General features: G+C 41.8%; 1 protein-coding gene across 1 annotated transcript in view; it reads right to left on the reverse strand.

Moving 5' to 3' along the window:
* Positions 1-12,450, reverse strand: part of ACOXL (acyl-CoA oxidase like) — a 981,865-nt gene that overhangs the window by 750,938 nt on the left and 218,477 nt on the right. Inside the window, exon 3 of the mRNA XM_069234707.1 lies at positions 5,325-5,408. Coding sequence (XP_069090808.1) covers positions 5,325-5,408 — 84 coding nt within the window. The remainder of the gene's footprint in view (positions 1-5,324; positions 5,409-12,450) is intronic.

Raw genomic sequence — 12,450 nt, forward strand, 5'->3', positions numbered from 1 at the left:
CCCCACGGGAGCGACCGTTGCCTACGGGGTCGCTCCCCCTGCGTGACATTGGCGCCAAAAAACAAATCCCCGGTGCCTTGTGGTTTCTGCCCCCTTGGGGGCTGATTGACCTAAACTCTGCCAATCTGCCTCCAGGGGGGCAGAAATGGTCTAAATACAATTTGCCCCCCCTGGGGAGCGACCCTTGCCTGATGGGTCGCTCCCCATCCCTAAAAAAAGAAAAAAAAAAAAAAAGACAAAAAAAATTGCCCTGGCGCCTAGAGGTTTCTGCCCCCGGGGGGGGCAGATATGGCCTAAAATAAATTTGCCCCCCCCAGGGAGCGACCCTTGCCTAAGGGGTCGCTACCCTTGCGTGAAATTCACGCAAAGAAAAAGCTCCCTGGTGTCTAGTGGTTTCTGCCCCCCTTGGGGGCAGATTGGCCTCATCAAAATAGGCCAATCTGCCCCCAAGGGGGGCAGAAATGGCCAAATATAATTTCCCCCCAAGGGGAGCGACCCTTGCCTAAGGGGTCGCTCCCCACCTAAAAAAAAAAATGAAACATAAAAAAAAAAAAAAAAAAAAATGGTCCCTGGTGCCTAGAGGTTTATGTCCCCCCTGGGGGCAGATCGGCCTAATAATAGGCCTTTTCTGCCCCCAGGGGGGGCAGAAAAGGCCTTCCTGAAAAAATGCCCCCCATGGGAGCGACCCTTGCCCAAGGGGTCGCTCCCTTATGTGAAGATTAGTAAAAAAAAAAAAAATCCCTGGTGTCTAGTGGGGTTTCAAAAGCCGGATTGCAAGCAATCCGGCTTTTGAAACCCTCGGAGAGACTTCAAAGGGAAGGAAATACTTTTCCTTCCCTTTGAAGCCCCTCTGGGCCTCCAAAGTGATTGAAAGAGAAATGCTTTTGCATTTCTTATTCAATCGCGCTGGAAGCAGAGCTTCCAGCGCGACGAGGGAGGCCCCTGTGACTAATCAGCGCACGCGCGCTGACGTCACAGGGGGGGGTGGGGGGGGGTCGGGGGTGGAAGGGGAAGGTCTTCCCCTTACATCCCCGACATGGGGGGGGGAGGGGGACTGCACGGGGGGCGCGCTAGCGCGCCCCCAAGTTCCCCTGTGCCATGGACGAGATGATCTCGTCCAAGGCACAGGGGAACTGTAGCCTTGGACGAGATCATCTCGTCCAAGGCACAGAAGTGGTTTAAGTGCCCCCCAAGTGTTACATGTCAAAACCAAAGACAGAAGCATAGAAGGACAAAGCAGGGTCCTCCCGATAATGGATTTACAAGAACTGCCTTGGCATCCTGTTCTCTCCCTTTAAAGTGCTACATGTGGCTCAGAACACCTGTCAAGCACAATTTGACACTCGGTTATCAAACGGAGGACCACAGCCCCCATCCCGCATATTTGGTGAGGTCCAGAGGAGACATCTCTGCCCATTCAGGTTAGCCTATTGTTTGCTCCATGGACGCATTTCACGCCTTCTTCACACCTACAGAAATGATAATCCCAGGCTGTGAGAAGTTAGACAGCAAATGCAAACTAGCCTTTATTAACTTCAAACTGGGAAAAGGCAACTTTCTGAAAGTTAATTTTCAGTAATATAAACTTAAAAATCTGACTTCACCACTGAGTTGGAATTTTAATAACTATTAAAAATAGTTGTTTAATTATTTTCCTAGCTAATCGAGTCTTAAGCTACAATATTTGGATTGTCATCTGTTCTCTGATTTTACACATTTGACAGCTAGGCCTGCCACAGTGGAAAATAGTTTTCGGTGCTAGCCACTACAGGAACATGTCAGCATTAAATCTGTACATGTCTTACCTTTAACGCCTACAGCGTCCACATAGGAGTGACTTATTAATATTTAAAAGGGAGATTTTCACCAGTCAAAAGAGTTTATTTTGACAGGTCAAGCTGCAGTTTTTACACTCCTATAGTCAAGCTACAAAAGGTAGGTCTGAAATCGTGTTGGCACTGCCAGTGTAGTGGATGGATCACCGGTGCTGCAGTCTACTGGTGACCTTTAACTTCCAGGCATTGAGTACACTTTGTAACATTAACTAATGACTTATAGACAAGTTAAATATGCCAATAAGGAATATGCAAATTCAATCATGTTTAAACAGGAGCACAGGTACTTTAGTACTGATAAGTAGTGGTAAAATGCACAGAGTTCTAAAGCCAGCAAAAAATATAGGATCCAGCAAAAGGCGAAAAATCCAGGGTGACCACGATGAAAAGGCACATATCCTACACAGCCATTAGTCAACTGTACTTTGTTAGTGCACTGAACGATGATGTGCACTGAATAACTTGTATTCTGTAATAACTCTGCATTAGTATTATTTGACTCTAGAAAGGCAATCTTGTTCTCAAAAAAATGTAGTTCTGTAAAACTGCCAAATTACCATAGACCAGTGTCACTGGAAGCTGAAGTCTCTGCAGTTCCACAAGGAAAACAAGTTTTGGCACAAGCTCTTAATGTCTCACCGAGAAAGAAACACCAATTTGTGAGGGGCAATTTTTTCTTGTGTGTAGAGAAAATAATACTGCAGCTAATTATCTTGCTGTTATTACTACTACAGGCTTGTGCTAAATGTCTGTTCAAATGTGGGCAGTTTGCAAACTGCTTGGTCTGCCACCAGGGCATTTCCCCCTAGATGTAATTCTCATGCACAGGCCCATTTAGTTATCTTCTTGAGCCACTGTCTGAAAGCTTGCCAGCCCACAGATGTGCTTGCTTTCAAGATAGTGTAAGGGTGTCCAAATTTGCCAAGTAAGCCATCTTCACCTGGTGTTCATTACAATTTCTCAAGTTATCAATGTTAAAAGATTCTTAGGTTCCTGAGGTTTTAAAGGACATGCCCCCTTTTTCAAGAAGACCACAGTTTATAGCTTCCCTACCTGCCAGATCAACTGCATGAAACAGATTACACGTAAGAAGGTTATGTAACACAAAGGGGAGACTGGTTCCATAGCAGGTGTTTCCTATGGCAGGGGACCATGAGGAGTCTGTCAGGGGAACACAAGGCGTCAGTCAAACTGGTGCTGACCTCTGCAAGTCTATCCTTCGCTCTATAGCGTCCCTGAAATAACCTGAGGCAACACACTCTTTCACTCTATACAACATGTTACTTTCTATTTGCTTCAGATGTTCTCTATTCATAATGATTTAATTCTCTCCCTACAGTGCCACATTAAGCCTAATGAATAAGTGACCTATACTAGGTTCTGCAATTGCAACACTTCATTCTAAAAAATATATTTCACTTCATTTTCACAGAAGAGCTACAGAAACGGGAGCAGCTCGTGATAATATAAACAGACAGGTATTCATAGGCAAAATCAATAACAGTTTTTTTCCTAACTGAACAATTAAAAGGTCATAAGGGGTGTTATGTGAGAGGGCTAAGCTCACTTGGTTGCCGAGTAAAGCTGTGTGGCCTAGTGGGAATGGATGCAGAGCAATCAGATGATCACCATGCCTACTTTAAAATATCATATGTATTGAATAACAACGTAGAGGGCATGTACCCTCACTATGGTCTCACAACTAGCATTGCTCCAAATGTAGCTGACCCCAGAGAGAAGCAAAGGCCTGACTTACCACATACACAGGCAATGAATCCCCTGGGGGGGTCTCTGGCACTCCATGATGCTACCTGCTGGCATATTCATACATATAACTTTGCTGCTTGGCCTACCCAGATGTATTGTGATGTTGGATGTTGTTTATTAAACAGAATAAAAACTATTAAAGGGAAAAGGAAATACATTGGTTTGTAAAACTGGAAGATTAGCTATGCAAAGTAGGAATGATTTGGTCCAAGATGATTGCATTAGGGTCGTAGTAAGATCTACATATGGTAGACTACACCATAGAGAGATAGACAAAAGCTGCAGCTGTGGGATTATTAGACAAACCTGGTAAACAAAGAGCACCCATATTGCTTCAACAAAGACGGAGTTCTGCAAAGAGACATGGAGTGAATCTGTTTTTGTCAGCACAAAACTGGCTCTGCAGAAGATTAGTTGAGGTTAAAATGGAGCACAGGACATAAGTGCAGGGAACCTCACCTACGGTGGAAAGATACTGATGTTTTGTGGCAGAGTTTAAAGGCAATCCAGATCCATTAAGAAATAGGCCAAGAGGAAGTTGCCAAATTACATCATAGGTAGGGACACTGCTAGAATCACAATGACCTGGTTCTGGAAGAAGTTTTAGGGCTCTCACAAAAATAGTCAGTCAAAATGCAGAGAATGAGTATGAGTAACTCGTAAGAATCAAAGTCAGGATGTGAAGACTTTTGGAATTCTTCTGCATCCTAACTCAACAATCATATTGACCTAAAAAAAAACAACTGTGAGACAAATCTATGCCGTTCTAAGTTTTTACTTAAAACCAATCTCAGAATAATCGTTAGGCTCCTGAAATGGTGTCTTGCATTTTAACAGTACAATGCATTCCCTTAAGTCCTGCTTCACTGCATCTCAAATCAGTGTTTTTTTTTTTTTTTTAGAAAACTCATTATTCGCCCTTCTTGACTGCACAGTCATAAACCTATGCATAAAATGCTCTGGCTAAGAACGAAGGTGCTTTGAAAATGGCTGTTTACAATACTTCCCGAGATTGTGTTTTGCACGAGCTTGCAGATTTTGGAAGCTAGCCATGTGGTGATCCTTGACAATCATTAAGGATTGAAAAGAAAAGTGGGTAGCAATTTTAAATTGGTGCAAAGCTTACCCTCTTGAGACTGACATATTTGGTAAATGTACCTTTTTCATTCATGAGAGAACAATAGACTAAAGCACAGGCAAACAGACAGTAATGGAAAACACTAATCCGCTACCTAATGATGAAAGAAAGGTCTTCTGGAGTTCCAGTCCCACCAAGGTTAAAAAGATTGCCTCTGAAATGAAAGATATTTTGGGAAGTTGCGCAAGAGGCAGAGAAGAGCACAGGAACAAACATGTACAGCAAATGATCGGTTGGTGGAGAGAAGTGTAGTAAATCAGAAGAAAGCAAGGAGGAGGAGTTGTGTGGAGCGTAGATCAGTGGGCAGTGAGCAAGAGTACTAACAGCCTCCTCAGACCCAGCCAAGACTAGGAGAAAATATCTAGCCTTCTTTTAACATTTCAACCAGTAAACGTCTATGTTTTGCCCTACAGAAGAGTGCTGCCCTTCTTCACTCACCACTCCACTCTTCTGAAAGTTGCCATCATAATGGAATTTACAGCCTGAGAGTCAACAGTGCAACACTTTGATTTTATCAGATTCGTCCAACGTAAGGCAATTACCTGTTGATATATCAGATATGACAAAAAAATTACAATTCTTACCTTTACTCCTGTTGTCATGTCCGCTGTGCACAGAACTTCTCCAATGATGAGGCTTTTATTGATGAAGTTCTTCTTTCTGTCCACCTGCAAAATTTGCTTCGTTTAGGAATTTACACTTAATAAATTTACAAAACAATCTACCTGCATAATAACAACGTCTACAAAATAACATCTCAACACTAGATGAAATAAACAAAAAACATCCAAGGAATCAGGCAAAAAAGTAATCCACTTCATCCGCAAACAAATTTACGCTACTCTGGGGCACTGGTTCAGGGGCATCCGATGCAATAACAGCCCATAGAGGTTTGATGGGACTAACAGTATTCCTCCTACACAACAGATCCATCCACATACCCCGAGCCGCTTCTTTTCGTTATGTCACTAAGACGAACCCGAGAGTAAGCATAAGCAGGAATTTAAAAATACTGTGTGCAACACGTCGGAAAAAATAATCTAAGCACACATCAGAAACCTAACTTCAGTTTATAATTCACTCTCTTAATTAATGCCACTAAATGAATCTAAATAAAGAAATCCTGAACTATCACAAATGCACCCGCGCTCTCTTTTGTCAGCATAAGTTTGGTTGTATGTAGCTACCACAATAATCCTATGGGGGAACAAGCATTATGCAAGAAAGGGATTTGGTACTCTGTGAACATAGAGGTATTTCATAATCAGAGGACTGGGCTGTTATGAAGTTCTTTGGGCAGGATGTTCTAGGTCAGTGGTTCCCAACCTGTTGTCCCTGGACCCTTGGGGGCCTGCAAAGCTTTTTCAGGGGCAACTGCTTAGAAAAGTAAGTAATACTAACAGATTAATTAAGTGTATATAAATCAAGTGGCTAAATGTACAATTGAACATTTCAAAACATACTGTAAATGTCAGGAAATTTGAAACTGGAGGCTAAAAATAAAATTAGTATCCTCAGATTGATCCGTGGGAGCAGTGTAGGTGCATCAGACAGAATGAAGTATGGACGATGTGTGGCTTCAGTTGAATTTAGAAAAGCTCCAACCTTCCTACTGAAATTAAAATTTGTATTATTTTTGTGTTTGCAAAAAAAAAAAATTTTTGTATCATTTGTGTATGTGTTTAATTAATGTTTGTTTCTGTATTTTTTGTGTATTGTTTTGCTGTTCAAATCATCAACAATGTTTAGGCAGAGGTCCCAGTAATGACTAAGTGGGTGATTCCCAGATTCAAATAATTCATTGGGAGTCCCCAGGTTCCAGTAATGATAAAGTGGTGGTCCACAGAAGTCAAAGGGTTGGAAACCACTGTTCAAGGTGTTCATTTGTTTGGGTGAGGAAGGGGCGGAGAGAATTACCCCCACCCCCAGGTTGAAGAATTAGAAGGAACACAGTATCTGGAGGCAGATATGGGTGCTGAATGTAAGGCTGCGGTTGTTACGGCTGACGCAGGCCTTTGATCAATTGTTGGACACCCCTGTAAATGTTTTGTTTATTATGGTGGTGCATTTACAACCAATTAATGTTTCCAAATGACTAGAAATAGGTCTCGATCGGCATTTCCCGATCAAATTGATATTGAACCTACTCTTAGATGGAGTGACAAATCTAACCACTCTATGTAGCATTTCTGTATTCTGGAAATATTCTTTTTAAATATACGTTTAAGCAGCACCCTGCAGTAGTCAGCTTTGCTTTGACTACTGTGCAACTGGAAAGTCTGGTGATAAACCAAATAGTTTCTAAAAATAAGCCTTAAAGTTACAGCTAATAATCCAGATCCTCAAAGTAGGTTCACGGACATGCACGTTTCAAGTCAAGAATTTATCAGACAAACCGAGTCATCTGTAAACGGGTATGCAGCCATCTTAAAAAGCACAACAGCAAAACATCAGTCTTTCTAGCGAAGCCGTTTGCTGGTTTTGCCCGACAGGGAGAATCTCCCTCCAACCTCCTTCCCACGAATAGAAAGCTTTTTAACCCAGATACAAAACTTAAAATCGCATCTTTTCCAAATTTACGTGACTTCACAAATGTCAATAAAATAGAGATAAGGTTTAAAAATGGTCTAGAGTGAAATATACTATATTATATATATATATATATGTATATATATATATATATATATATATATATATATATATATATATATATATATATATATATATATATATATATATATATGTAATATATGTATGTTCCGAAAATATTTTTGAATTTTACTATTGGATTTATTGACAAGATAATTCCTGGTTGCAATTAAAAAAATCCATTCAGGCTGCATTCTTACATTTTACTTTTTTTAATAACACATTTTCTATTGAATTTTCCTTAAATACTACTGATATAGTGTATTCAATCAGCTAAAATGCGGTTGGTGAATATGTATACTTTAAGCTCACTACAACCCAGTCCCTCCCTTTTCCCCGTGCCCTGCTCACCTGCGTCACTGCGTCACCTGTTTGATGTCTTGTAGGTGCTGTTTGCCCAAATTTACGTCCCTGAGCTCGGTCCATTGAGACACTCTCCCTGCTGCCATGGACGCTACATTTTCTGATATTTCCTCGTACATCCACAGCTTTTGTAAACAGATTTCTCTGCTAATGCACAGTTGTCCATATTGTGGCAATCAATCTCCCTTGTGGGTGTAGGGATCGCAATACTGCATTTCTCTTTGGTCACTGGGAATCCAAATCCAACCAGCATATTAGACCTTGCTGTAAACTCCCAGCTATCCATAATCCCCAACTTTAGTGTCTAACTCCACCAGGAGACCCACCACCGCTCTCCATTCATGCTGGATTTTTTGCCAGTACCTTGAAATTTCTGGGCATGCATATATATAACGTGTAGGACTGTGCCTCATGTATTAGTGCATTGTAGTCAACCGGGGAGGAATGGTTCCACCTATTTTCCACACCCTTCACCCTACGAAGATATTTAAATTGTATTAATCTCAGGCAGGAGGCGAAGGCCACAGTGTGCGGGGCCATCTTTGCCTCTACCCATTCATTATCCTCAAGCTGACCAAGGTCTCGTTCCCACTTTCCTCTCAGCTGTAGAAGGGCTCAGTGCATTAGGCAGCAGTGATGTATACAGGGAGTGCAGAATTATTAGGCAAATTAGTATTTTGACCACATCATCCTCTTTATGCAGGTTGTCTTACTCCAAGCTGTATAGGCTCGAAAGCCTACTACCAATTAAGCATATTAGGTGATGTGCATCTCTGTAATGAGAAGGGGTGTGGTCTAATGACATCAACACCCTATATCAGGTGTGCATAATTATTAGGCAACTTCCTTTCCTTTGGCAAAATGGGTCAAAAGAAGGACTTGACAGGCTCAGAAAAGTCAAAAATAGTGAGATATCTTGCAGAGGGATGCAGCACTCTTAAAATTGCAAAGCTTCTGAAGCGTGATCATCGAACAATCAAGCGTTTCATTCAAACTAGTCAACAGGGTCGCAAGAAGCGTGTGGAAAAACCAAGGCACAAAATAACTGCCCATGAACTGAGAAAAGTCAAGCGTGCAGCTGCCACGATGCCACTTGCCACCAGTTTGGCCATATTTCAGAGCTGCAACATCACTGGAGTGCCCAAAAGCACAAGGTGTGCAATACTCAGAGACATGGCCAAGGTAAGAAAGGCTGAAAGACGACCACCACTGAACAAGACACACAAGCTGAAACGTCAAGACTGGGCCAAGAAATATCTCAAGACTGATTTTTCTAAGGTTTTATGGACTGATGAAATGAGTGAGTCTTGATGGGCCAGATGGATGGGCCCGTGGCTGGATTGGTAAAGGGCAGAGAGCTCCAGTCCGACTCAGACGCCAGCAAGGTGGAGGTGGAGTACTGGTTTGGGCTGGTATCATCAAAGATGAGCTTGTGGGGCCTTTTCGGGTTGAGGATGGAGTCAAGCTCAACTCCCAGTCCTACTGCCAGTTCCTGGAAGACACCTTCTTCAAGCAGTGGTACAGGAAGAAGTCTGCATCCTTCAGGAAAAACATGATTTTCATGCAGGACAATGCTCCATCACATGCGTCCAAGTACTCCACAGCGTGGCTGGCAAGAAAGGGTATAAAAGAAGGAAATCTAATGACATGGCCTCCTTGTTCACCTGATCTGAACCCCATTGAGAACCTGTGGTCCATCATCAAATGTGAGATTTACAAGGAGGGAAAACAGTACACCTCTCTGAACAGTGTCTGGGAGGCTGTGGTTGCTGCTGCACGCAATGTTGATGGTGAACAGATCAAAACACTGACAGAATCCATGGATGGCAGGCTTTTGAGTGTCCTTGCAAAGTAAGGTGGCTATATTGGTCACTGATTTGTTTTTGTTTTGTTTTTGAATGTCAGAAATGTATATTTGTGAATGTTGAGATGTTATATTGGTTTCACTGGTAATAATAAATAATTGAAATGGGTATATATTTGTTTTTGTTAAGTTGCCTAATAATTATGCACAGTAATAGTCACCTGCACACACAGATATCCCCCTAACATAGCTAAAACTAAAAACAAACTAAAAACTACTTCCAAAAATATTCAGCTTTGATATTAATGAGTTTTTTGGGTTCATTGAGAACATGGTTGTTGTTCAATAATAAAATTAATCCTCAAAAATACAACTTGCCTAATAATTCTGCACTCCCTGTAGACTTTCGATGTACTCCTCTTACCCAGCTGCTTCATAGTTCTTTTGACCTCTAATGGGTTAAATTTGGTACTGCCCTTAATTTCCCTTTAGATGTTTCAAGGGCACGACGGAGTTGAAAATGCCTAAAGATTTGGGTTTTACTAATAGCACAGTGTCCTTCAACCTGTTCAAATGTTTCAATGTGGCTCGAAGCCCACACATCCCCTAGCTTTGAGATGCCAATAATGTCCCAAGAGCAAAACACTTTAGGGCAACCACCCGTGGAAACCTCGCTCCATGCCACAATGGGATTTCATCCGCTATTGTTCCCTGCCACTCGCTTCACTTCAAGCCTGTATTTCAGCACATCAACGGGACTCTTATGATGGGCAGCAGGGTGTGGGGAATGTAGGGTGTTCAACGTAGCGTAAAGTTGTGCGGCCCTCGGAGGTCTAGTTCTAGACTCGCTGCAGAGTCCGAACTGTCATGAAAAACTGTAATTTCGATAAACTGTGAGGCACAGTAATAAAGCTGAACTTTAGGTATTCCCATCCAATTTTCATAGTTCAGTTTGCGTGCATTTTGGAAATGAGTCCCCCTGGTGTGATACCAGCACATAAAGATACAGAGTGATGACTACAGGTAGTTTTGAATAATGTGGAGTATCCAGTGAAGAGTAACCATTTTAAACAGTGCCCTTCTCCCCATTATGGTGATGGGCAAAGCTGCTCTTCCTATTATTTTTCGTTTCGTTTGACGAATCAGTGGTGTAATATTAAAATCACTGTCACCTACTCATCTTTTGCCACTATCATACCCAAGTACTTAAAAAGATCATCTGTGATACTCAAATTGGTGCCCTGTAGTTCTGCAGATTATGTGTGGGGCGGTTATTATGGCTGGAAGGACTTAAAGAAGGAAGTCGTCAGCATAAAAAGACACTGACTCTTCAACACCGCTGCACCACTAGACCCCATTAGTTGTGCATCCTGACATCCACGTCATAGAGGGAACAATCACCTGTGCGAATAAGGGTGGTGAGAGAGGATAACCCTGATGAATACCACATGCAATGGGAAGGAGAAGTGATAAAACCTCATTTACGATTTACTATCACTTCAGCCCAGTGGTCTGTGTAGAGTACTGCAACATATTGCTGGCAACAGGGAATGAAGGTTCTCTTTTGCATGATCTGATGCACAAGGGGCAGTGTACCAAAGGAAAGTTTTTTTCCCTCCAAATCGAAAGACAGCTCGGCTACTGGGTCACTAAGCTCCCATGAGTGTGCTACGGCTACCTGTAGGCGTTGGAGACCCTGTCTAGTGCATCTGCCCAGCATAGAACAGTTTTGGCCACAATAGATAAAAGCAGACCTTCCTAAACGTTTTACAGAACCATGATCCAATTTTTATAACAGCAAACGAGAACCACCTAACTTTAATGGACATGAGACAGGCGATTTTTTATGGTAATTAAATCACTGTGTAGGAGTGTATTGTCATTTGCAAACAGCACATTCTCTATTGAAATGGACACTAAATTTCCACAGGCATATGGTTTTACTGAAAAACGATACCGTACACAAATGATAATGATAATGTGTGGAAATCGGATTCCAGGGAATACTTAATCACTTGTGCATCACAAAGTAAAGTCTTTTGATTTGATTTGATCCTATTAAAATCTTTGTTTCCATCACACTTCAAAATTACCAAAAAAGTCTGATTAATTTTTACTTTCCTAACTCCGGAATGTGTGCAGTTAATTTACAGGCATTTACATTTAGTTTTGTGTTAATAAATGACATCCCATAGCCTTTCCTTACACACCCCCTGTACCCCAGCAATATTGTCACATAAATCACTTTACTTTCCTTCTCTGACTGCAAAGTGAGAGGAGTTTGTAAACACCAATCCCTATGTAAAAAAGCAGCAATTTGTCAGAAGACTTAGGGCCTGATTACAACTTTGGAGGAGGTGTTAATCCGTCCCAAATGTGACGGATATACCACCAGCCGTATTACGAGTTCCATAGGATATAATGGACTCGTAATACGGCTGGTGGTATATCCGTCACTTTACCGTCACTTTTGGGACGGATTAACACCTCCTCCAAAGTTGTAATCAGGCCCTTAGTCTGAAGTTTGACCTCTGTGTTCCTAGAGCAGCAAATGTCACAAGATAAATCCAGAATGTAAAAGCATCTTTAATCATTGCTTGCACTTTCGCAACCCACTAAGAATGATCGACCAGTGGGTCATAAACCACAGTCTTGTTAACACTGGTTTAGTGTGTGTATCACTTTAGTTAGTCTAGTGACCAGAATTTTGGAGAGAAGCTTTGCTTCTACATTTATGAATGGTACAGGGCGATCTTGCGGGAGCTCATCGGTGGCTAGTGCTTATTGAAAAAATGCTTTTAGTTGTGGCAGTAACAGTGAAGCATATTTCTTTTAAAAAAATCCAACAGAAATCAATTTGGCCCAGGGACCTTATTAGAGGGCATATCTATGAT

The sequence above is a fragment of the Pleurodeles waltl genome, chromosome 5 (genome assembly GCF_031143425.1).
Source record: "Pleurodeles waltl isolate 20211129_DDA chromosome 5, aPleWal1.hap1.20221129, whole genome shotgun sequence".
NCBI lineage: Eukaryota > Metazoa > Chordata > Amphibia > Caudata > Salamandridae > Pleurodeles > Pleurodeles waltl.